The 27,270-nt window shown below is 44.2% G+C and overlaps 1 protein-coding gene across 1 annotated transcript in view; it reads right to left on the bottom strand.

Annotated features, from left to right (window-relative positions):
• Window positions 1–23,955, bottom strand: part of SLC5A1 (solute carrier family 5 member 1) — a 78,218-nt gene extending 54,263 nt beyond the window's left edge. The window contains exons 1-2 of the mRNA XM_049865746.1: window positions 23,676–23,955; window positions 17,405–17,476 (exon numbers count right to left, since the gene is read on the bottom strand). Coding sequence (XP_049721703.1) covers window positions 17,405–17,476; window positions 23,676–23,810 — 207 coding nt within the window. The 5' untranslated portion in view covers window positions 23,811–23,955. The remainder of the gene's footprint in view (window positions 1–17,404; window positions 17,477–23,675) is intronic.
• Between the last annotated feature and the right edge of the window lie 3,315 nt (window positions 23,956–27,270).

Consider the following 27,270-nt stretch of genomic DNA (forward strand, 5'->3'; position numbering starts at 1 on the left):
GGATAAGGGAGACCAAAGAAGAATTGATCCTTTGATTTATAGTCTTGGCAAAGAATATTGAATACACCATGGACTGCCAGAAGAATGAACAAATCTGACTTGGAAAAAGTACAGCCAGAATGCTCCTTAGAAGCAAGGATGGTGAGACTTCATCTCATGTACTTTGGACATGTTATTAGGAGGGACCAGTCCCTGCAGAAGGAAGTCATGCTCGTTAAAGTAGAGGGTCAGTGTAAAACAGGAAGACCCTCAATGAGCTGGATTGACACTGTGGCTGCAACGATGGGCTTAAACATAGCAACAATTGTGAGGATGGTGCAGAGCTAAACAGTGTTTAGTTCTGTTGTACATAGTGTCGCTATGAGTCAGAATCAACTCAACGGCACCTAACGATAACAAATGCGTACATATATGTATATATAAATTGATTAAAATATATCCAAAGTTAACAGTGGTTATATCTGGAAGAGAAAACAGTGTTTCTTTTCATACTTTTCCAAATTTTCCACACTGAGTTTGCATAATTTTTATAACCAGAACACAATTCTTTAAAGCCTTTAACAACATAGGACAATTCTAGAGCTATCTCAGGTTCATTTGCAGAGGCTGAGGAGTAAGAACAAAGCATGCAGGTAAATTATGTGTTTGTTTTTGGGGGGAGGTATGTAGAAAAAGGTATGAAAATGTCACTTAGTACTAACTGAAATTATGTTCAGTGCAACAGGAAATAAAAAACAGGTATCTTAGCCCAGCTTATCTGATATTAGACCTGGAATTACCTTGGAAACGATTACATTAAATTTGTCATTTCCAGATTAAAAAAAAAAAAAAATTCATAGCTCAAGGGAAGAAAGTGATTCAAGTTCACACATTAACTTTATCTTTACTTTCATACCCTAAGAAAAGTAAGACAAATTCTACCCAAAGCAATTTACAAATACAATGCAATCCGATCCAAATAACAACAACATTCTTTAAAGAGATGGAAAAACTTATCACCAACTTTATATGGAAAGGGAAAAAGCCCCAGATAAGTAAAGCGCTATTAAAGAAGAAGAATAAAGTAGGAGAACTCACACTCCCTGATCTCAGAACATACTATACAGCTGCAGTAGTCAAAACAGCCTGGTGCTGGTACAATGACAGATCCATTGACCAATGGAACAGAATCCAGATGTAAATACATCCACCTATGGTCACCTGATCTTCAACAAGGGCCCAAAGTCCATCAGATGGGGAAAAGGCAGTCTTTTTAACAAATTATGCTGGCAAACCTGATGTCCATCTGCCAAAAAAATGAAACAGGACACATACTTCACACCATATACAAAAATTAATTCAAAATGGATCAAAGACCTAAATATAAAGCCAAAAACCAAGAAGTTCATAAAAGAAAAAATAGGATCAATTCTAGAGGCCCTAATACATGCCATTAACAGGATACAAACTACAACCAACAATAATCAAGCTCCATAAGATAAGCTTCATCAAAATAAAGCTTGGGAGAAAAACATACGTGTACTTGGTGCAGGGAGGGAGGTTTATTAACATTGCTTCCCTAAGAAAACCACTCTAATTTCCAAAATGTATTTGGATGGATGAAATTGTTTGAATGAGGTGCTGTTCCAGAAAGCTCATTGGCTTTGTGGATTGGTGGAGACAGAATTGAGAGGTTAATGGTGCCAGCATTGTTCGATTGCCTCCAAAGGCTTCAGGTTAGTGTTGTTCAGTTCCAAAGCCCCACGTTGCATCCCTAGCCCAGACATCTTTCTCAGCCCTAAGAGTAGATCAACTTTGGTGAGGAGTAAGACAGTACATAATACTGGGGAAGCCAGCACAACTTGTACAAGGCAAGGCCATGGTAGCTTCATAGACACATCCAAAGTCCCTGAGAGACTGAAATGCTGGGCTGAGGGCTGTGGGGATCATGGTCTCAGGGAACATCTAGCTAAACTGGCATAATAGAGTTTATAAAGAATATGTTCTACATTCTACTTTGGTGAGTAACGTCCAGGGTCTTAAAAGCCTGTGAGCGACCACCTAAGATAATCCACTGGTCTCATCCCTTCAGGAGCAAGGGAGAATGAAGAAAACTAAAGGTACAAGGTAAAGATTAGTCCAAAGGACTAATGGACCACACCTACCACAGCCTCCCCAAGACTGAGTCCAGTACAACTAGATGGTGCCCGGCTGCCACCACTGACTGCTCTGACAGGGATCACAATAGAGGGTCCCGAACACAGCTGGAGAAAAATGTAGAACAAAATTCTAACTCAAAAAGAAAGACCAGACTTGCTGGCCTGATGGAGACTGGAGAAACTCTGAGAGTATGGCCCCTGGACACCCTTTCAGCTCAGTAATGAAGTCACTCCTGAGGCTCACCCTTCAGCCAAAGGTTGAACAGGCCCATGGAACAAAGCAAGACTGAAGGGGCTCACCAGTCTTGGGGCAGGGACTGGAAAGCAGGAGGGAACAGGAAAGCTGGTAATGGGGAACACAGGGTTGAGAAGGGAGAGTGTTGCCATGTCATTGGGTTGTTACCCAATGTCATAGAACAATGTGTGTGCTGTTTGATGAGAAACTAGTTTGTTCTGTAAACCTTCATCTAAAGTTCAATTTAAAATGAAGAAAAAGAAAACAACAGTAAAAAAAAAAAAAAAAAAGTAAGACAGCATATTGCACACTGAGGGCCACCCAGGAATCAAGAATTTCCCAAAGCAGTGGACAAATGACTGTATGTGTCCTCTTGGCTTCCCAATCAAAGGGAGCTAATGGATTTGGGAAAAGTAGCTTGTATCAATAACCATGCTTTAAAGAATGGACCCCTCCCTTTTTCTAAGCATACTGGGAGCTTTCCGATCTGATTCTAATCCTGTCACATACTATGTGACTTTGAGTAAGTAACTGTCTTGAGCCTCAGTTTCTCCACTATAAACCAAGGAAAAGAATCCCTCCTAACCTAACTCCCTAGGATGTTATCAGGTTTAAATCGGGTGACAAACGTGAGAAGCCTATAAGAAAATCTTGCCCCCCAAATGCATGCTCTTCTGAAGAAACATTGACAGTGCTTTTGCACGCTGGTGTCTTTATAGAATGCCCTGAATTTCCTGAAAGAGACAGAGTGGTCGTTTTCTCTTTGAGAGAGCAAGATCATCACAGCTTGAATGGAAAATGCACTCAGCTAATTTTAGGAAACTACTTTCTTTGTTAATGGACCATGTAATAGCCAGCATGTCAAGAGCTCTGGAAGTGGCGGCTTCCTGGTCCCTGCTATTGTCCTCCCCTTTAAAGAATGATAGCAGGACATCCCAAGCCCTCCTCTTCACTCCTCTGGGTTGTACTAGGAGCCTCCCTTAGGAGATCCTGGACAAGTGGTTTTCAAACTTTAGCATACATTAGAATCTGGAGTTAAAATACACAATGCCCAGTTAAATCCCAACTTCAGGTAAACGGTGAACGTTTTTTCAGTATAAGTATGTCCCAAGTACAAGGTCCCTAGGTGGTGCAAATGGTTTGCCCTTGACTGCTAGCCTAAAGGTTGGTGGTTCAATCCCACCCAGAGGTACCAGGGAAGAAAAGCGACTGTTAACTTAAAAGTTGGTGGTTCGATCCCACCCAGAGGTACCAGGGAAGAAAAGCCCTGGCAATCTGCTTCCATTAAGATTATAGCCTACTCTGTAACACATGGGGTCACCATGAGTCAGAATCAAAGTCAGCAACTGACAACAACAATAACATATTCCAACTACTGCGTAGGACATACTTACATAAAAATAAGTATTTGTTGTTTATCTGAAATTCTAATTTAACTGAGGGTACCATATTTTTATTTGCTAAGTCTGGCAACCCTAATCAAAATCACCTGAAGGGCTTGTTAAAACTCAAATTGCCAGACCCCACCCCTAGAGTCTCTGAATAGGTGGTCTGGATTGGGGCTGGAAAATGTGCATTTCTAACAAGAGTCCAGGTCTTGCTGATGCTGCCAGTCTAGGTACTACACCCTCCAGGGAGAGAGGAACACTAGTTTTTACAGTGCCTCCTTTGGACCAAAAGTTGGGCCAAGCACTTCATTCATTTTATCTTATTTAATGCTCACAACAGTCCTGTGAGGTATGTATTATTCTTATCTTCATCTTACACATGAGAAGAAGGAGGCTTAGAGGTGAGCATGAAATGACTTGCCAGAGGTACCAAAACCAAATGCGACTGAAGTCTCTGGGGGAGAGGGGATGTGAGACATAGCCCCACAATGACTTCCCTTCCCCCTGCCCCCGCCACCTGAACATTCTCTTCTGAACTTCCCTGGAGGAGCACAGTGGGTCAGACCACTTACCCATCTCATCAATTCATTCATGCGCTCATCTGCACCATGCTTTCGCTTCAGGCTCCTCCCTCATTCTCTCAGGGGCTTGTCTTTCATCTTGGTTAGCCTCTCTATTCCCTTAGTAAGCTCTTTCAGATGGGGAAGTTTGGAGAGATTCAACCTTTGACCCTTGCCATTCTCTCAGAAATCTCACATCCTGGATTGAGACAGAGACAACATGGGGCTCATATATTCAGAATATTTTATTTCTTAAAAAAAAAAAAATTTTTTTTTTCTGGTAAATATTTACTCAGTCCTTGGTCCAGAGGCATCATAATCCCTACTTACTCTTTGACAGCTCATCTCCCTCATGAATAATTGTTGTCTTTCATTCATTATCTTCACAGATAGCCTCTCCTCTATCAAAGAATCAAAGGGGAAGGATAAGAAACCAGAGCCAAAGCTAGTGTTTTTGGCACAAAGGGCAGGTAAGGTCCTCTGTTAGCATTTATAGGTTAAGGGTGCTGGAGATCTCCCCTCCCACCAATCCGGATGGGCCTGTCTTTGGGACCATCAACAACTCTGGGTCCCTGAACTGAGGGATCCGGTCCAAACGCACTATCTCCCCCCTACATGGGCCCCCTCTCAGTTCCTCAAATACTTCAAGCTCCTTCCCACTCTAGGGCCTTTGCCTATCCTGTTCCATCTGCTTGGAGTGCACATCCCCCAATCTTTGTTTACTGGCTGGTTCCTTCTAATCTTTTCAGTCTCAGCCTAAATATCCAATCCTCAGAAAGGCCTTCCCTGGCCCTCCTATGTCAGTCCCTGGATAGTACAAATGGTTAATGTGCTTGCCTGCTAACCAAAAGATTGGTGGTTTGAGTCCACTCAGAGGCAACTTGGATGAAAGGCCTTGTGATCTACTTCTTAAAAATCAGCCATTGAAAACCCTGTGGAACACAGTTCTACACTGACACACATGGTGTCGCCATGAATTGGAATCAACTCCATGGCAACTGGTTGGTTGGTTGGACCCTCCTATGTAGGTTAAGATCCCTCTCCCTCTCACCTCTCTTGACTCAATATATTTCTTTCTTAACACCACTATTCATAATTTGACATATGTTTTGTGCAAATATGTGTGTGTCTCCAATATATACAGCACCTAACCCAGAATCTGACCATGGAATCAACATGTAGTTGTTGAATGAAGGAATAGCAATGCATTAACAGATAGATGGATAGATGATGGAATTCACAGTTTAAGGTGAAAGATCTGGAGATGAGATAAAAATAATAATGATGGAAATAATAATAGCAAACCCTTGAATAGTACTAACTATATAATTGAGTTGGAATCAACTTGACAGCAATAGGTTTATATACTGTCCTAAGAGATTTACATGTATTAACTTTCTTTTTTTAATGGATTTATACCCGGGTTCTCAATTCTGTTCCACTGGTCTGTGTAAGACTTTGAACATTTTGAAGTTGAAAACCACTTAAACAACCCAATTAGGTCAAACACACCTGAAAAATGTTTGAGTGATTACAAGAGTAAAAAATTTGTTGATGCATCTGGAATTAAGAAATCCTTGACTCTTCACAAATCTGAATACTCAATGTTAAAAACATTTATAAAGAGTTAAATGCTATTGACCACAAGATGGAAGCCTAATCCAGCTTATACTATACATTAGAAAATCAAGGGAAAGAGATATTCCCTGAGAACCTTTGAAACATTTACCTATAAACATAGCGTAGAAGACAAAACAACTGTCATCCAAAGCTGAGGCTGTATTTGTGGTTGGAGCGTTTATAGGGTTTGAATTGCAGACTCATTCTCAGTGTTCACGTATTACTGACTACAGAGATGGGGGCCTTGATTGAGAATACCACAGTTTCCACTTTCTGGCTTCCTTGGTCAAAGACCCAGGTTTCTCAGCATACAATTGATATATAATTATGATCTAGTGAATAGAAAGTTAGCAATAAGTTTACTGGTCTCTGTTTAAGATTTAAGGTGATATCTATTATTGGTAGTATTTTACATAGGTAAGGGAGAAAGCATACATGAATAAAAAGACTTTTGGTAAAAGCAATAATAATCCTCTAGCCTATTTCTCACCCTTCTATTTACATTAAAATTTTCAAAGTTCAAAAGTAACCTCAGAAATCTAAAATACATTGTTATTGTCTATCATCATTCTTGGTTTTTCTAAAACATTTTGCAGCATTGATTACTCCTCATGTATTATCCAATATGAGTCTTGAATTTATTTATGTTTTAGATAACAAATCTCATGGTTTCCTTGTTCTGTTGTGATCACTTAACAGCCTTCCCACTTCTACTCTATGATTGACCCATGCTACACTCAATGTGGACAAAAGCCACCTTCTCCTCATTACCTATTTTTCTCTGAAAATTTTGTTCATTCATCCATGACATTCAGACTTGAAATTTTAAGTACTTAGTGCTTTTTTTCACCAGGTTTAGTGTTTTTTTTTTTTTATCGTTTTCTACAACCTTCCTCATCCTGTCAATCACCAAGCCCTACTGATTTGTTCTTCACATTTCTTAACTTCTCTTTACATTTCTTGTCTTCTTCTTAAGTCTCTACAACATGTGTTTTGCAGGCTTAGGATCCAGCTCCTTTACAATGATTTCTTACCAAATACATTAAATGAACCATCTTCAAGTTTTCAGTATCTCACCTTCAAAGTGTAAGAGTAGAAGAGGACTGCTGTACAGATATTCTTACAATCTACAGTAATGTGCAGAGACCACACTCAATGGAGAAACATTTCCAAATAATGCTACCTATTTGTATTAATTTAGTCTTCAAAGGGTAAGTGCTGTGATTCTATTTTGCAGTTGAAGAAACAGAGGCACAGAGAGCTTAAGTAACTCACCCAAGGCCACAAAGCTAGGAGGTGGTGGAGGTGGGGTTCAAACCAAGATAACCTGGCTTCAGAGATCATGCTCTTAACTCTAAATCACACCCCTAATACAGTTTACCCAAAAGAATACACAGAGTTGCAGCTGCCTCAATTTGCCATGCCAGTGGTAGACAGGGAAAGTCCAAATATACTTCTAATGTGGACAATCCAAAGGCTTCATCTTAGCTGATAGTTTCAGCTCTCTTCTGACTTCAACCAAGTAGGAATATTGATTGTATTTCATTTTTTCTTTTCTCTGTCTGCGAGGTGCTAAACTGTTAAATGCCTAGAAGCACAAAGAATACACAGGGTGACGAGCGGCTGGGCATTAATCAGAGAAGCTCCTCAGAAAAGACTACGCCATGAACAGTAGGAGGGAAATGGCTCTGCCAAAAAAAGGAGGGGGGAGAAGGATGAGTGGGAGTGAGAGGTGGAGAAGAAAAAAGAGAGAGAAGAAGAAAGAGAAAAAGGAGAAGGCATAAAAGAAGAAAGAGAACCAGGAGGAGGAGAAAGAATAAAAGGAGAAGTAGGTGGGAGAGGAGGAGGAGGAGTAAAAGGAAGAGGAGAAGGAAAAGAAGAAAAGGAGGGAACAGATCATCGTTCAAGAGTAAGGCAGGAACTCACTTGCTAAGCAAGAAATTCTCACCACAAAGAAGATTCTTATCTATGGGTACTGCCAAGTTTTACAAAAACTTCCCTCAAGCTGAGAAGCACCAAAAGTCCTGAGATAGTGAGGAAGCATGGCCACATCAAACCTTACCGAGGGCTCCAGTGTGGGCTGATAATGGCCACTCTGATTAGGGCCAGGCATAAGGGTCTGTGGACATGTCCCTCTCTCCCCTCTCATTTCTTTAATTTAGCAAATATTACAACAACAACAAAAGAGAGAAAGAACAGCTGCTGAGGCTACTTACACACAACTAAATATCTCATGGGATTTGGTTTCTTGGTTTGGAGATACAGAGTCATGGTTTAACGAGAAATCTCAGTTACTTGGCCTAGTATCACGTTTAGTGGTTCTGTTCTACTTCCTAGTTCGTTACATAGTGCTTGAATTCTCAAAAGCTTGCAAGCGGCCATTCAAGGCACAACAATTGGTCTCTATTCGCCTGAAGCAACAGAGGAAGAAGAAAAGTCAGGAATAGGAAGAGGAAATGGAACATGTGGTTAATTGCCTCCACAAACAATGGCCATGAGACCAAAAGAACTGGATGGTGACCAACTGCCATTAGTGAACATTTTGATCAAAGAGTCTATCCAAGAATCCTGATCAAAAGGAAGAAAATGCAGAACAGATTTTCAAATTCTCATGGAATCCAGATTTTCTGGAGCCATAGAGGCTGGATGAACCCCCAAAACTACTGCCCTGAGATAATCTTTAACTTTTAAACCAAAAACACCCTCTGAAGTCTTTAACGCCATTGATAAGCTACAACAGTGTACCTTAACAGGTAAAGAATATCTGTCTTGAGCATTGTGCCCTTTTAAGTACTGTTCATATGGGATCAAACTGACAACAGTAACTCAAAAAGACTAGGTAGGAAACTTAGGGAGCAGTGATTTTATGCTAATGGTGGAGGAACAATTTGGAAAAGGAGGATGAAAATGGTTGTACAACTTGAAGAATGCAATCAAGTCACTGAATTGTACATGTATATATTGTTGAATTGTATGTTCTGCTGTATATATTCTCAAAACCAACAAAAAATAAAATAAAAGAACTATAAAAACAAAATTAGCAAATGTTTGTCAAGTGCCTACTACATGCAAAGTCCGGGACTAGTTGTTGTGGGGAATCAAAAAAAAAAAAAGAAGAAGATTAAGACAAATAGAGGCTCAGCCCCCCTGCTGTGTCACCAGAATGAATGAGAACACAGGGCAGGGAGAGAGGACCAACTGGAGTTGGTCAGAGGAGCCAGCACTCACTTCCACCCATGTTCATGAAGGCCCAAGGTCTTGTCTTTCTTCCCTGTCACCTCTTCCCAGGGATCGCTCTCTTGGTGTGCTCCCTGCCTCTCCTGGGTCCATTTGCTCGGTTCCCTCTCTTCCTCTCTGATCCATGAACTCCACCTATGTCTTAGGCCTGTGGGCTCTTCCAGGACTCCCTTTGGCCATTCTGGTGGCCTCATAAGTTGCTGAACTTTGATCTGATCACTAGGTTTTAGAGACTTAAAAATAAAATAAAATCCATTTTACTCGAGAGAGTTCAAGAAGTTTAAAAAGTTGCCCTCTTTCCCCAGGGACAATTTCCATCAGGATCTCTACCCCGCCCCCCCCCCCCCAAAAAAACCAACCTATCGCCTTCAAGTCTATTCTGACTAATAGTGACCTTACAGGACAGAGTTGAACTGCCCCATAAGGTTTCCAAGGAGCAGCTAGTGGATTCAAACTGTTGACCTTTTGGTTAGCAGCCAAGCTCTTAGCCACTGTGCCACCAAGGCTCCATCACAGTCTCTGGTCAGCTCTAAATAAAAGAATTTCTTAGTTTTCAGATCAACCTGTACACCACAGCTGTTAACCTCATAAATTTCCATCTCAAAGGACAAGAAGTAAGAGACCAAAAATAGCCAGAAGAACAGAGGTAGTCCTAGCTCTCTTATTATCTTCTATGAACTTGGGCAACCTATGGGACTAATGATCTTCTTTGCAGTATTTATCACTTAGGATTCAATCAGATAAGCAATGTGAAAGTCCTCCAAAAGGTTCCAGTTGAAAAAAAGACAAGAGCTAAACCTGAGTCTTCTGTGTGCCAGGCACTGTTCTGAGCACTGTGCATATATCCTCACAATCGCAAGCTTAGTAACTCACCAAGGGTCACACAGCTAGTAAGGGGCAGAGCCTGGATCCAAATCCAAGCAATCTGACTCCAAAGCCCAGGCCTAAACAAGGGGTCAGCAAATTATGACCTTGGGCCAAATCTGGCCCACTCTCTGCTTCTATAAACAAAGTTTTATTGGAACACAGCCACTCCCATTCATTTATGCATTGTCTATCACTGCTTTCTCACTACAGTGGCAAGTCAAGTAATTGTGACAGATACCACAGAGCTTGCAAAGCCAAAAATATTTACTATCTGCTCCTTTACAGAAGGAATCCCTGGTGGTGTAGTGGTTAAGTGCTACGGCTGCTAACAAGAGGGTCAGCAGTTCAAATCTGCCAGGCGCTCCTTGGAAACTCTATGGGGCAGTTCTACTCTGTCCTATGGGGTTGTTATGAGTCGGAATCGACTCGACGGCACTGGGTTTGGTTTTGGTTTGCCTTTACAGAAAAAAGTTTCCAAACTTTGCCCTAAACCACTATGATATACTCCTCTCTGATGATCCTGTAATAATAAAGGAAAGAACCTGTGACTTTTGAGAAACGCACAAGCATTCCATCATCAAGGCCCTCGCTGGCGATGCACTGCAATGTCCACACCTATTTCTCCTTTGCTCCCTCCCTCCTCTGTGGCAGAAAATCTTAGAATCTCAGTCCTGGAAGAGCCAATGAGATCCCGATTCACATTACAGAGGAGACTCTGAGAGGTTAATAATTTGCTGTAAGTTTTCTGGGTATGTCACAGAGCTGGGACAAGCCAAGTCCTTTGGCTTCTTGTCAGGTTCCTACTCCCTGACCTTTGGAATGCTTACTTCTGAATTGAAGGGGCTTGTCTGTGTTGGTTCAGCCTGTTGTATCCTGCTGTTCCCATAAAACCCAAGGAGCCAGCTAATGGTCCCAGAATGCATGGCCAAACTTTCCTGCAAAGGAAGAGGCCTCCACTGGGCTGTGTACCTGGGGCCCCACCTCTCTAAGTAATTTATACTGCCACTAGCCAAGGAGTAGGGAATTTCCTCTTCGAAGCTCAGCCCCTGAGCTTCACAGCCTTCCTGCTTTCACATTTCCCACATCCCCCATAATCATTGCAACACAGCACACTGACAGCTGTTAGCTCAAGGTGCCAAGCCAGGGTGCCACAGAGAAATGGAATCCCGGGCCACCAACCAGCCCACAATTGCATAAGGTTTCATGTTTGCTTGGCTTGCCTCAAGCGTGACTGAGGTTCCTGGGGGTGCCAGTCCTGTGTAAGCTGACGCCTCTTGTAACCCAGCCCTGAGTCCTTGTACCTCCTCCCCGATCATCCTGCAATTTTATCCTAAACTATTTTTCTCTCTCTCGACTCATTGCTTTTTTAGAAAAGACATCATTTTTTTTCCTCAGAGCTCCTGGAACTTCACTGGTCATAACTGCTCCTTTCGAAGTGCTCAAACCACAGGGTGCCCCTAAACAGGCCTCTCCTCTGTCCAGTCTGTTTTCAGACTTTAAGAACTCTGACTTCCTCCTGCTTTTCTCCCCAGTTCCTCACACGCCCCCCTTCCCCCCGCCTCAGGTGTATCAACACAGGGTCAGCCCGACTCCTCCTCTCCTGAAATGGATAAACAAAAATGTGGTACATACATACAATGGAACATTACTCTGTCGTAAAGAGAAATGAATTACAGATGTATGCTACAATATGGGGCAACGATGAAAACATTATGCTGAGTAAAATATGTCAGTCACATAAGGATAAATGTTGTATGATCCCACTTATATGAAATATCTAAAACAGGCAAATGTACGGAGACTGAAGTTGATTAGCAGTTACCAGGTGCAAGAGGGAGAGGGAAACAGGGACTCATGGCTTTGGGGCGACAGGGAATGAGCTTCTGTTAAGGGTGGTGGAAAAATGTGGAGTTGGATAGTGGTGATGGATGCACAGCATGACGAATGTAATTAATGTCACTGAATAGTGGGTGTAAAAAATGTTGACATGGCAAATTTTCTGTTATGTTTGTACTTACCACAATAAAAAAGTAAATAAATAGAAATCAACCCCCCCAGGATGCTCTTCCAGTAGCTTCTCTGGCTGCTCACACCTCCTGCAGCACAAAGCACCAGGGCTTAGCTGTCTAGAAGTAGATGGAGTGGCAAAAGGGTCTTGGAGGAAGGTTTCTGCGCAGCCAGCCCCTGTGATGCCCTCCTTGGGCCAAGACAGTTAAGAACTGAGATTCTGATTATGACCTTAGAGACCAACATCAGGCTTAAACTGACCTTGTATTTTATTACAAAGGGGAGTTTAGAAGTATCACTCTGATGTGGTTAACAATATTTTTTCACTTTGGAGGGAAATTACTTAGATTCGGATTTTCTTGAAAGCAGGGGTTATCCTTTAACTCCTTCCTTTGAGTGTGTGCTGTCAATGTTTTAAAACCATTTTTAAATTTTAGAATGAAAGCTAATTTAAAAATTAGAGGTTTTTTACATTTTGTAAGCCAGCAGAACTTTGTTCTCAAACAAAGTCTTCACAGGCTTCACTTACATAAAATAAAACAAATAAAAATCAGACTGCTCTGGGGGGACAGGAGTGTCCCCTGAGACATTTTTGCCAAGCCCAAGGGTTGTAGTGAACATAGTTTAAACATCACTACTTTAGAATATAACCATCCTTTACTGAATTTAAGATGCTCACTATTATAAGACATGCCATGTATTGCTAAAAAAGAAAAAAACAGTGCCGCCTATACTATGTCAGGCCACTGATATTAAGACACAGCCCAATTTCAGAGATGTTAAAATGGGATCATGTGTGACTGGAGTTGACGGTTTGCAGTAGTATAAATAAATACATAAATCATGTTAATTTATTTACATGATCAATCAGAGGGTTCAATTTAAGTGAAGCATCAGCAATAGTTTCACTTAGGCAATAGCACCCATTTACTGACTACCACTAAGTGCCACGCACCATGACAAATTCTCACTGGGCGTCACATTGATATCATGGATAGCCCTCCACTTCCTAACAGGTGCAGTGCTAAGAGATGTACATACATATCTCATTTAATCCTTACAGGAAACCTTATTCTCCTGTTTTATAGCAGTGGAGATTGAGGCTCAGAGAGTGTTACAGATTGAATTCTTCCCTGAAAATATGTATTGAAGTCCTGGCCCCAGTACCTGTTGGTATGAACCTCTTTGGAAATAGGGTTTCCTCTTGTTATGCTAATGAAGCCACATCAGTAGAGTGGGTCCTAAACCTGATCACTTCTGAGTTATAAAAAGAGCAAGACAGACACAGAGGCACACACAGGGGAAAAGGTAGATGCCAAGGAATGCCAAGGATTGATACCAGTCACCAGAAACTAGGAGAGAAGCCCTTAAAAGGAATCGACATGACTGAGAACGTGGTTTGGACTTTAAGCCTTCAGAACTATGAAAAAATACATCTCTATTCTTTAAAGCTACCCACTTGTGGTATTTCTGCCATGGCAGCCCTAGCACACTAAAACAGGGAGGTTCACTGATTTGCCCAAAGTCACACAACTAGTAAATATGGCAGGACAGACCTTTTGACTTCGAAGCTTATGCTTATTCTATTACAGAATTTTCTAGAATTAGAGCATTCTCATACTTGGAAGGGATTTAGAGGCTACTTCCCCATTCAAGAATTCCTTCCCCAGTATCCCTGTCAGAGGTGATGTTCTCAGTAAATCTGACCAGACAGGTAAGAGTTTACCCAAACCAGTGATCCCCAAACCTGGTTGATCATCAAACACATCTGAGAAGCTTTTAAAAATGCAAACTCCCAGAACTCACTTCCAAAATTTTTTATTTAGTAGGTCTGGAGTGAGGCCCAGGAATCTGTATATTTAGAAAGCATAGCAATACATGAATAGGTTTAGAAACCACATATGTAAATCTCCAGAAGCATTAAATGCAAACTATTGTTGGAGAAATAAGAGTCCAATTGCACCTTGTCAAGGAAGCAGTTAATTATGCACAAAAGAAGAACGATGTCATGTTTCTTCGTTGGTCAGAATAATTCAGTACTGAGACATACATAAGGATATCCAGGGAAACCCCACATGAATCACTGAACCCTAACTGCTTTGGGTGGGGTTAATCTCTCTCATCAACAACCCTCAACCCAGATCTGGACCTGGGCACTACTGGGAAGAAAGATCATCTCTGGTTAAAATGTGATGTGTTCCCCGGCATAGCCCAATATGAGTATCTCCCAAGGGTGGTTCTGCTCCATGCCTCTCCTGTCCCTGCTTCTCCAAAACCCAGAGATTGGAAGTTGAGGTCTTACCCCAAATTAATCAGCCCTACCTAGGAATTTTACTTAAAGAGATGTAATTTCATCTTGATTACAGCAACAGAAAGCGAAAAAAGCTATCTGAAAATGGAATGCTTTATCTTGAAAGTAGTGAGTTTCCTATCAGAGTTATGGGGAGAAGGAGGCTGGGTGCAGACTGAAGCCACATAGCACTTCGCAGACTTACTATAGGGGAGCTAAAGCCTGGATGAGCAGGAAATTAAAGTGAACTTCAAGGTCCTGTTCAGCTCTCTAAGTCAGCGAATCTCAAGTCTAGTGGAATTTCATACCAGGCTTGGCTCTGAAATCTGTAGGGTGGTACTGCCCAATATAACTTTCTATGGTGATGGAAATGTTCTAGATCTGTGCTGTCCAATATGGTAGCCACAACCCACATGTGGCTATCGAGCAATTGAAATGCAGCTAGTGTGACTAAGAAACGGAATTTTAAATTTTATTTAATTTTAATTTAATAGTCAATGTGGTGAGTGGCCACCATATTGGACAGTACAGCTCTAGGGGACGACCCAGGCTTATCTTGAATGTTGGGATCAGAGCTGTCTCTTCAACATCAACCTTTAGGAAAGTACCAAAATCCAAACCATGAAAAGGCAAAAGGCCCAGGCATGAAACAAGAAAGAAGGTATCCAGCTATGAACGCCTCTACACACATAAGGGGTCAGGACAGCTACCATGTGGGACCCTTCACAGAAATCAACATCAGCCCAGTGTTCTTGGTAACTTTAAGGATCAAACAGAAATGATTTCGTGAATAGCCTAAGCAACTGTGAAGGTGCAGGTTATTAAAATTCATCCCAAAATAGCTGGTTACAGGCCAACTGAAAGATGTGGCACTGTTTCCTGGTAATTTCTCTTTGTGCTGCACATACTATGACATAACAGTCTACTTTCTTGTTTCTCTTCCTCCAACCAACTCACAACTGTCACTCCCTTCTCTGTACGTATGTTTCATTACCCCTTCTTTCACCAGCCAGTCTCACCTGTATCTTATGCCCAAGGGAGTGCACAACCTGGCCAAGTTAGTCAACCAGTTGCCTTAGTAAGAACTTTGGATCTAAATGGTCATTGGATTGTTGGTGGTGATGGAAAAATTTGGATGGGTAATGGTGATAGTTGCACAACATGATACACATAACCAATGTCATTGAACTGTATATGTAAAATATGTTGAATTGGCAGATGTGTTGTTGTATATACTTCTACCATAAAAAAAAAAAAAAGTCATTGGACTGAATTATAAACCAGTTAGAGACCTATTGACATGACCTCCCAAGCACATGTCATTTGATTGGGAAAGTGTCTGCCCACATACAAGTATCAAGAAAAAATGCCTTTTAAATATACAAAATACTAACCAAAAGGTTGGAGGCTTGAGTTCACCCAGCAGCACCTCAAAAGGTAGACCTGGTGAGCTACTTCCCCCAAAAATCAGCCATTGAAACCCTACAGATCACAGTTCTACTCTCACTCACATGGGGTCTCCGTGAGTCAAAATCAATTCTCCAACTGGTTGTTTTCCTATCTATCAGGCACTACATTAGGCTCTGGAGATAGGACTAAGAAAGTCCCTCCTCTGTGGGGTTTAAAATATAAGCAAAAGAGCTGACTATTGATTTTCCCACCACATATGTTGTCTCCACTTTTCATAAGAACCCTGTTGTTGATGTTCTTTGCCACCGAATTAGAACTGCTCCGTAGAGTTTTCAGTGCTGTGACCTTTTGGAAGCAGATCACCAGGCCTATCTTCCGAGGCACCCCTGGGTGGGTTCTAACTACCAACCTTTCAGCTAGTAGTCAAGAGAGAGCTTAACCATTTACACCACCTAGGGATTCCTAATAAGAACTCTGGAAGGTAATTTTTTTTTAATTGTACTTTAGATGAAGGTTTACAGAACAAACTAGCTTCTCATTAAACATTTAGTACACATATTGTTTTATGACATTTCTTAACAACTCCACGACATGTCAACACTCTCCCTTCTCAGTCTTGGGTTCCCTATTACCAGCTTTCCTGTGCCCCTCCTGCCTTCTAGTCCTTGCCCCTGGGATGGTATGGCCCTTTAGTCTCGTTTTGTTTTATGGGCCTGTCTAATCTTTGAATAAAGGGTGAACCTCAGGAGACCCTTTATTACTGAACTAAAAGGGTGTCTGGGGGCCATACTCTCGGGGTTTCTCCAGTCTCTGTCAGGCCAGTAAGTCTGGTCTTTTTTTGTGAGTTAGAATTTTGTTCCACATTTTTCTCCAGCTGTGTTATGGACCCTCTATTGTGACCCCTGTCAGAGCAGTCAGTGGTGGTAGCCGGGCACCATCTAGTTGTACTGAACTCGATCTGGCAGAAGCCGTGGTAGTTGTGGGCCATTAGTCCTTTGAGCTAACTTTCCCTTGTATCGTTAGTTTTCTTCATTCTTCCTTGCTCCTGAAGGAATGGGGCCAGTGGAGTATCTTAGATGGCCGCTCACAGGCTGTTAAGACCCCAGATGCTACTCGCCAAAGTAAAATGTAGAACATTTTCTTTATAAGCTATGGTATGCCAGTTGAGCTAAATGTTTCCCGAGATCATGGTCCCCACAGTCCTCAGCCCAACAATTCTGTCCCTAAGGGAGTTTGAATTTATCTATGGAGCATCTATGAGCTTGCCTTGTACAAGTTGTGCTGACTTCCGCAGTACTGTGTACTGTCTTACCCTTCACCAAAGTGGAAGGTAAATTGTATCATCCCCATTTCATAGATACAGAAGTGGAAGCTCACACCTGCCCAAGATCACCTGGGTCTGCATGCTCTTTTTGCTTCTTCACACTGACCACTATGTGCAGCCTTTTTCTTCTGTTTACTCCTGGAAGGATTCCAAGCATTATTTATTTAAAGGCAATTCCCTTACCACAGGAGATTGGGGTGCTCAGGAAACCTGACGAGCAAGAGACCTACTAGCAGGCATCTAAGGAGGAAGAAGAATCATTGCCTTTCAAAGCCAAGAAGAAAAGGAAACTTCGTTGTAAACAAACAGTATTTCAGGGAAAACTTACCGGCCACCACACCATGCTTCGACCTGCCAGGAAGAAGCCTCCAACAGTCCCACGATTAGTGGAAAACATAGCCTAAGGGTAAAAGGGTAAAAATTTAGTAGGAAACTAGGACAATGTCCCTGCCAACCTAAAGGACATACCTGCCCATACACTCAGGCAGGAACCTACATTTGGCAGATAAGGAAACTGAGGCTCAGAAGGTTTAAACAGCTTGTCCTAGTCCTAGACCTAATCCGAGCTCTTCAACTAGCAAGTTACCTCACTTCTCCGGGTCTGTATCCTTGCCCACTAAACAGGTGAAAATGTAACTTTTTATGCCTTTCTTACAAGCATACTCAAAGTGCCTAATGAAATATCATACTTTTGAAAAACAAGCATCTGGTATATGGATTACATCTCAATAAAGCTGTTATAAAAAAAGAAAGATGGAAGGAACATACTATAAGAATGTAAGTTAGTACTAAATATTACTTAAAACACTGGACATTCAAACTCATTTCAAAACTTTCCTCTCTGAGGATTTAGGTAGGAGCTTCTTAGAATCATGACTTTTCAATATATTATGACAGCTGAGGTAAATAGAGAGGAAGAAGGGGGATTCCTTTGGACTGGGGTGTCAGGAAAGCTTTCAGAGAGGGGCAGGATTTCAGCAAATCTTGAAGAAAGTATGGGATTTTATTAGTCATAGAAAAGGGAACAGCTTGAGCAATGACCTTTAAGTGCAAACACACCTACTATGTATGGGACGGAGAGAATGGGGTGCCCTCAGGTGAAACTGGAAGAGGCGTTTGAATGGAGAGAGTGGTGATATTTGGGGGTAGACCACAGGGCCTCAAATGCCAGGCTACGAAGCATAGGTTTTATTCCAGAGGCAGTGGGGAGCCACTGAAGGTTTATGAGGAGAAGAATGACATGAATTTTCAGTAAATGATGGCCAGCCCCTATCACAGTTCCCTTGGACTGTTGCCTCTTGAGCTTTTAGTTCATTCTTGGCCCAGCTCAGGCCCAGGCACAGGCCTCCAGCACAAAACAGGGAAGGTGTTTCTGTCCCTGGCCCCCTCCTCCCTCCTTTCTCTATGTTAATGGCCTTCCCTCAGCTAAAGCTCAATAACCTCCCTGAAGATGTTAATGGTTGACAATGACTTAGCCCTGTCAGAGGTGTTTGAACTCCCACAGGTGAACACTGAGGCTCACGCTGTCTCTGGTCCAAAGGAATTATCCTCTGAGGGTGGCGTGTCAGGCACCCAGTCACTCGCCATTCATTCACCAAACTTAGCTACTACAGACAGCCTACATTACTAGGTGCTCAGACTGCAAGGATGTATTGATGGTACTTAGTTCCTAGAGAGCTGGCCATTCATGCAACCAATCAACAGATTTGTTGAGCACCCACTGTGTGCTAGGCAGTGACAGGGAGAACATGGCTCAAACCTTTCTGAACTCCTGGCAGGGTCCCCCCTCCCATAAGATATACTTTTGAGGCCTCCATAGTGGGAATAGCAAGAGAACCAACAGTCCTAAAGAGTAGAGAAGGTAGCTAGGAGTGAAACGGGAAGAAGTTCCAAAGACCCAGGCTCTGGCAATCAGCCAGGAAAAGGTCATTTTGAAGGTATTCTGAAGGCTGATAGCTTCTGGGCAGAGTTGGAGGGACAGAAAAAGTGGGTTTGGAGTCCCTAGTTGGTCTCAGAAATTAAGAGCTTAAAGGAAAAATGTGAGGGAGGGCTAGAATACATTGAGGATGGAAAAAAGGTGAGGAGAAGTGCGTATATATCGGGCTCTTTCCTCTCTGGAATGCACGTCCCCTCATCTCTGCAATGCCAGACCCCACCTACCCATCCTCAAACCCACCCAAACTCTTGGTGTAGAGTCAATGCTGCCTCATAGTAACCGTATAAGACAGAGTAGAACTGCCCCACAGAGTTTCCAAGGAGAGACTGGTGGATTTGAACTGTCGACCTTTTGATCAAGAGCTGAGCTGTTAACCACTGTGCCACCAGGGCCCCATACTCATCCTCGAGGCCCCTCAAATGCCACTTTTCCCAGGAAGCCCTACCTGGCACTCCTCCACAGAAGCCTCCTCCTATCTGATGGCACCCTCCCCTCTCTAAACAAAAGTAATCTCTCCCTCCTCTGAACACCTGGAAACTTTGTCTGTATTTCTCTTATGGCCCTTACAATTTTTTTACCTTGTGTTATCATTTAATCCCCCAAAATGTTTAATCTAATGCTTTAATATAAATATAATTTATTTATAATATATTTATTATATTACACTATTTATTTAATAGAATAATATATATTTATATTATAATATAAAATATAATATAAACAGTTAACTCACTGCTGTTAACTGAGAGATTGGAGGTTCAAGTCCACCCAGATGTTTCTCAGAAGAAAGGCCTGGTCATCTAGTTCCAAAACTTAGCCATTGAAAACTCTATGGAGCACAGTTTTACACAGCTCTACTCTAACACACATAGGGTCACCATGAGTTGAAATAAAGTCAGCCACAACTGTTTCCTCCCCCCACTCCAGGGGTATGCATTGCAGCCCAGGTACCCTGCCTTCCTTTTCCTCACTGTTTGTCCCTACAAATAGAAAGGCAGGGGCTCCAAGAGCAAGGGATGCATGAGCAAAAGGAAAGTTTCAAGGCTCCAGAACTCCACTTTGTAAACCATGGCATTAAATTTGCCTGTTTACCCAACAACTAGAAGAGAATGAACTCACAATTGCAAGCCACAGGGGCAAAAGAAGCACAATTACTGATCCACCATGGTTTGTTTGTTTTTTCTTTCTTTCTCAATGGGATAAAAATATTGAACAAAGGAAGGAATTTCAGACCTCTATTTAGATAAGGAACAGCTTGAGAAACTGGGGCAGCTAGGTCTGGAGGGAAAAGACTTGGGTGTGACTAAATTATCTCCTAGTACATAAAGTGGACAGACATGCTGAGCATGGTTTGCACCAGGCATATGGCCAACGCGGTGCGAGGCGCTGCAGGACATTGGTCTCAGCTTGGTCTGGGGAAGAATTTCTCAGAGGTGGAAGCAGTGCCACTGGGGAGAGATTCTGCTGGAAGTACTAAAGTGGAAGGCTGTTGACTTTTGTCAAGATGGTAAAAGAAGGGACTCAGGCAAAGGGTAAAGAAGGTTGAACTCAATAAATTTTGGGCCCTTGCTTTTTGAAAACTTGTAAGGAAAGGAGGAATGCAGCACCATCAGGACACTGTCATGTCAATGCGCATGGTGGTAAGGACCATGGAGAAGGTATTCTCAGAAAGAGTAGTATCTTTGGGAGGAGAAAACATGGAAAAGTGGAAAGAGCATTAGCTCTGGCTTCATGTTGTTGTTAGTTGCCATCAAATCGATTCCTACTCATGTGTGCAGAGTAGAACTGCTCTGCAGGGCTTTCAAAACTATGACTTTTCAGAAGCAAATCACCAGACCTATCTCCTGAGGCACCTTCAGGGGGTTTGAACTGCCAGTCTTTCAGCTAGTAGTTGAGTGCTCACCCATTTGCACCACTCAGGGACTCCTTTAGTATCATAAGACTTGGTTCTAGTTCCATCCCTGCCACTAATCCATCTGAGTGACTTCTAATCGTCCTCTCTGATCTTCATCTGTAAATTGGGAACACTGGGCTCCCCCCACGGGCCATTCCAGCTCAGGCATTCAATGATGCTATGGTTCAAACTACTAAAAATTTACAGTACATTTTTTTCTGTAAAGGACCAGAGAGCAAATACTGTAGGTTTTTCAGGATACATATGGTCTCTGCCACACATTCTTTTTGTTTTCTTTGATCTTCCATAATCCTTTAAAAGTGTAAAAACAATTCTTGGCTGTGGGCTGTGCAAAAACAGACCAGACTTGGCCAATGGGCCATAAAGTAATAATCCCTATATGAGGGGTCGCAGGATAGCTTAATGAATCTTCCAGCAAGAGTAAAGTCAAAGATTCCATTTAAAAGGATACACAATCTCAAAAAGACAAACAGAGAGGTAGAGAAAGAAAAACAGAAATATGCATTCAAGAAGTAACAAGCCTAGGCCCAAATACGAATGGATGAGGCAGGGTTGGAAGAGGATAAAACCAAACAAAACAGTGTTAAAAGAAATGGGGATGGTGACAGACAGGACATTGACTATGGGTGTCTTTTCTAAGTTGAGGAAGCACAAAATGGGCCTGGACCATTCGGTCTGCACAGCCCAGAGGCAATGCAGGGGCCAGGATTCCCATCCCTAACCCAGCCACTCTTGATGCTTCAATAGCAAAAAGAGGAAGTCAACTGGAAGAAATCCAACATGTTGAATGATCAGGGTCCAGAGGCACTGACTAATGAGGGAAGATTAAACATGGACAAATACTAACAGGCTCATTATGTAGCATTTAACAGGGCAAGTGATACCAATTCACAGATATTTGAAAAGTGTAAACACCATAATCAGCAGGGCTGAGATGAGATCAGGTAAGGGAACAGAGAGATTAACAGTGATTGTCTCAGAAACAGGCAGTAGCATAGCTAGCAAATGATGGATTTGACTCTTGGCTGCAGCACTTATAAATTGGGATGGGGTTGGGGAGGGGGACAGGCAAGGTGGCAAAGCACATGGAAAACCAGGAGTCAATAGACCTGAGTTCCAGGACTATTCCATCCATTGAGACTTTCAGCAAATCACTACTACATCGGGCTTCAATTTCTCTTGGTAAGCCCATCCTGTGGCTTTTTGTGAAGATGTACTATCCTGCTGACCATCGTTGCTCATTTCATTTGAAAGAACAAAAATTATTCAGGGCCTAATGCATACCTAGAGGTCAAATGACAAAGGTATCCTATCTAGGAAGGAGTCCATGAAAGCTTTCAGAATCTCTCTGCAGGTCCCCACTATAACCTTGAGGAGTCATTAAAATAGATAAGATCGTACCTGTTTTACACTTGAGTAAACTGAGGCTAGGTGAGGTTACCCCAAGTCACATGACTCAAACCAAGTCAAAGCCAGTATGGTAACCTGAGTATTCTGACTCCTAGCTGGACACTTCCACTCTGTCTAGGAAGCAGAGAGTACATAACTGAACCGAACCAAACTCACTGCCATCGAGTCGATTACCAACTCATAGCAACCTATAGGACAGAGTAGAACTACCCCATAGAGTTTCCAAGGAGTGCCTGGTGGATTCGAACTACCCACCTTTTGGTTAGCAACCATAGCCCTTAACCACTACACCACCAGCGTTTCCAGAGAGTACGGAGGAAGAGTCAACCACTCTGACTCTACATAACACTCCAGAAGGCTTTCAGTCACAGCTGGTCTCTACAATTCCTTTTTTAAAAAATGAACACCCCCCCCCCCAAAAAAAAAAAACCTAAAAAAATCAACACTTCCTTTTACTCCTGAAAAAACTCCATGGTCATGGAAAGGTTAATGCCCACTCTCCTTCCTCTGAATCAAAGATCTCAACACAGCCACGGGCTGGCCCTGAAGCCTCCCTCAGTCCTTCAGCCTGTCACCCTCCAGGACAGCCCTTGAAAGTGGCTGGAATATTTGCACAGTTTTAAATCACCTCCTTTTCCTGTGGCTGGGTGTGCCAGAGTCTGTCATAGTGAAATCTCCAAGTTCCAGGTGCTGAGAACAAGTTTCTCTGGTTTGTTGTGTCCCCAGAGACCCAAAGGAGAGCCACAGTACTTCCCTCTTCCAGCACCCAGCCACCTCGTGCCTTCCTCCTCCGGGCACTGCTGTCAGGACTCCAACTGCTCCAGCGCCTGGGACCCCAGGGCATCAAGACCTGGAGGTCAGCCTTCCCAGGATGGGGCAATAAGCAGGCCTCCACCAGCTGCCCAGGCACCTGCAGCTGGCTGCCAGTCTGAGTGCTTGTATCTCTAGGTTCTACATCTCCCTAGGTTCCATCAGACAGGACAGTCAGCTCCGTGGGCTCATCTCCGAAGTCCCAGACCTTCCCTGCAGCCGCAAGTGCGCATCCTGGCTCCTCATACCCTCAGCCAATCTCTCCCATCTGCACACTGCTCAGCGTACACTCCCTGGCATCACCCCTCTGGCCTTCCTGGCTGACTCCCCTCAGCACCGCCCTCGCTTCCCATCCTCACTTGGTCCCCTTCACCTTGCACTGCACCCTCTTAACTTCCCTCAAGCGCTGTTTCCACTCCACTGGACAGACGCTGAAATTAAACCCACAACCCCCAGACAGTCGATCTCTGTTATGCCCCTCACCCCTCCCCCTCGCTCCTCTGCCCGAGGTCGCAGGTCCCTACATACCCAGAGCCCGACGGCCATCACCACTAAGAAGTAGATGACGATGACCGAGATGTCGGCGGCATTGCGGATGCGTTCGTAGGACTCGGCGGGCGCGGCGGCGGTGGTGACCGCGGGGCTCCAGGTGCTGCTGTCCATGGCGGCGACGCGTCCCCGCGTCCCGGCCTCTGGCTCCTTATACAGCCCCCAGGTTAATGATCAGCCCCGGGGGAGGGGACCTGCGACGTGTGAGCAGCGGCGCGGCTGTGCAGGGGTCCCTGCGCTGCGCTGCGCCGGTCGGGGAGCAGGGCGATTGGGCGCAAAGAGCTAGGCAGGTAAGGGCTGTCCCGAGCGGGGAGGGGCCGGCCGGGGGGGTGGTGCCCGCCTGGCACAGAGGCCCGCTGTTCTCCCGCAGCCACCGGCCGGCCTGCCTCCTGGAGGGCCAGGTGGCCGCACCCTGACAGAGCCGGAGTCGCTCCCATCAGAGACCAGGTGGCCTGGGGGGAAGGCTTAGAGGCTGCAGGTCACCCACCTGCTCTTGGACCAGTCCCACACCCCAGCTTCTCCAAGCGTGAAATGGGTGCAAGACCGTGGGATGGCTGTCCCCAGGAGCCAGCCAAGTTCTCTATTTAGCTGGAGAACATTGTGGAGAGGAGAGGGGGGTGCTGGATATTGCTAGGAAAAGTTCTGCACAATTCCAATCTCTTGGTCACAGGGATGGCCACCCACTCATCTTCCTGACTCCCCCTCCACAGCCTGAAGCTCCTGGGAGCGCTATTACCACCACTGTAAGAAGGAAGAGGGGAGGCTGGAAGAGGGGATTCCCAGGGAACCATTTCCTTGTCCTGGGCCTCACCTGCTTCCTATAACTCCATTTGGGGCTCTTCGGAGGCAGGTAGCAGGGATAATACCAGAGAAGTTCTTCAAAACCTGACTTTTGCTGGGGACTCAGCTAGCCCACCTGGAAACAGGTGTCAAGGCTGCAAGCTGGAGCTCAGTACAGCAATGGCCAAGAGAAGAGGTGCGATTTACTCAAGTTCACACAGGGAGCCTGTGAGAGAGCTGGCCCTGCAACCCAGGCCAGGACAGGCCTACATCAGAGGGAGGGCTGGGGGATGCTCACAGGGGTTGCCCTAGAGCCAACAGTGGCTGCTCGCAGAGAGGGGACATGTGTTCACATAATGAGGCTCGGGGAGGGGAAGGATTCACACAAAACTTGCCAGGGCTCTGTTTAGCCTCAGGCCCTCCCTGCCCACCACTAGCAAGCCACCCACTGCCCAAAGATGAGAGGCCTGTCCGTTTGCACCTCGGTGCCTTGAGGTCAGAGCCCACCTGCTCCCAGGGCCTGATCTATTTCTCGCCCTCTCTCATCAACACTTGTTCTTCCCACTGAGGCTGCCATCAGAGAGTGTCTGTGGTGTCTGACTTCCCCATTCCCCCTCCCCTCCCTGACCCAGCCCCAGGAGTATAAACTGTGTAAGGGCATGCCCAGGGCCCAGCAAAATTATGCCCACCAAAAACTAAAAAACAGTTGCCATCCAGTCAACTTCAACTCAAGGAAACCCCATGTGTTCAGAGTAGAACTGTGCTCCATACGATTTTCAAAGGCTGATTTTTCAGAAGAATACCACCAGGCCTTTCTTCCAAGATGCATCTTGGTGGACTCAAACCTCCAGCCTTTCAGTTAGCAGCCAAGTACATTAACTGTTTGTACCACCAAGGAAATAATGCCCACAGGGAGCAGGAATTCCTCCTCAGGGGACTCCGGAAGCAGGGCTCCCCACTTCGGTGCCTCTGGAGAACTCAGTCCTCAGCCACAGCCCCAGTCATTCCTGCATTCCATGAAGCATTTCCTCCTGGCTTTGCGCCAGGCAGAGTCCCTGCCCTCAGGGAACTTCCAGTCTGATCCAGAAGTGATCCCACCCTCAGGAAAAGCCCAGGTCTAGGCCAGGCTGGGCCAAGTTCCAAAAGTACAAGGCACCGAAAGTGGAGTCTTTGGGAATGAACAAATTCAAAAAGGGGATGGGGGACTGGAAGTGTACAAGACTTCAAAGGAGGGACCATGCCTTCCTTTGATCTTTCTAGGACAATAGAACATGGACGGGCAGGGAGGGAAAGGGGCAGTGGCCAAGGAGAAGCCAGAAAATGCATTCATTCATTTATTCCTGTAACAAAATAGCTGCTTCTCTGTACCAGGTCATGTGTGCCCACCCTGAGGATACAGCAGTGAGAAAGCCCCACATGGCTTCTACGCAGTGGGAAAGACAGGCCACCAGCAAACATGAGACAAATATCTAGAAAATTACAATTGTGATAAGTGCTTTGAAGGAGAAGTACTAATGCTCCGAGCATCTAGCATATAATTTGACCTGGGAATGAGCTAAGGTTGGAGGGAGGCCAGAATGGAAGGCTTGAGCAGGGTCTGAAAGAGGAGGAGTGAGCCAAGTGAGTGGGGAGTGAGGGACATTCCAGGAATAGGCAAGCGTGGGGCAAGGGGTGCAATGAACAGAGAGTGGCCAGGTGGAGATAGAAGTAAAAATAGATAAAAAGCATGTCATCAGCAAGTAAGCCCCAACCATGATCATCCCCAGGCTGCCTGAGGCCCTTTTGTGATTGTTCTTCCTCATTGGTTTCTTCTAAAAGGACACTTTAAACCCTAGTTTTCCTGAGGGGATGCTTCCAGAACACGGTGTGAGGCATGGCCTGCCCCTACACAGCTGACCAGAGCTTCTGGGTCACTGCTCGATCAGGATCTTGTCAGCCTCACCCTGAGAGATACTTTCTCCTGCCCAAACTGATGCCAACCACATCACTAAAAGGGACTTTGTTACCAGAACCCCAGAGAGGGAAGAAAGCCCCCAGCTATGACAGAAGACCACCACCTGTCTATCAGTTTGTCCCACTGTGGTGACTTGCATGTTACTATGATGATGGAAGCTATGCCATCAGTATTTTAAATACCAGCAAGGTCACTCATAGTGGACAGGTTTCAGTGGAGCTTCCAGACTAAGGCAGATTAAAAAGAAAGGCCTGGCAATCTACTTCCAAAAATTAGCCAATGAAAGCCCTGTGGATCACAACAGAATATTGTCCAATGGACTCAAACGTGCCAACAATCATGGGAATGGCACAGTACTAAGCAACATTTCATTCTGTTGTACATGGGGTCACTGTGACTTGGAGCCAACTTGACGACAACTAGCAACTTCAACAATGGGGGAAGATGAAGCTGATGAGGAAAGATAGGTCTGTAACAGAGAGCAGGCCCCACCTCAGGCCACCTGAGTTCACAATCAGTGGCCAAACTAAGGCTCTGAGTTTAAAGGCCAGGTGCCCACAGAGTCATAGCCAAAAATGTTGGTAGAAGATAAAATATTCAGTGACTTTGAAGCTGCTAAGCTAATGTCTATAGATGGTGGGGACAAGGGCAAGAGAGGGGAATCAGGAATTTAGAGGGCACCGACTCCTGGTGAAAAACTGGGATTTAGCCATTGTCCTCTTTTTTGCCTCCTTCAATACCATTTATCTATGGGGGTCCCACAAGAGTCCCATCTGCTTCTGCCAGCCTGGGAGCTCCCACCCAGCAGGCCTGAAGCTAGGAAAGGCCCAAAATGTGCTG

The sequence above is a fragment of the Elephas maximus genome, chromosome 22 (genome assembly GCF_024166365.1).
Source record: "Elephas maximus indicus isolate mEleMax1 chromosome 22, mEleMax1 primary haplotype, whole genome shotgun sequence".
Classification (NCBI taxonomy): domain Eukaryota; kingdom Metazoa; phylum Chordata; class Mammalia; order Proboscidea; family Elephantidae; genus Elephas; species Elephas maximus.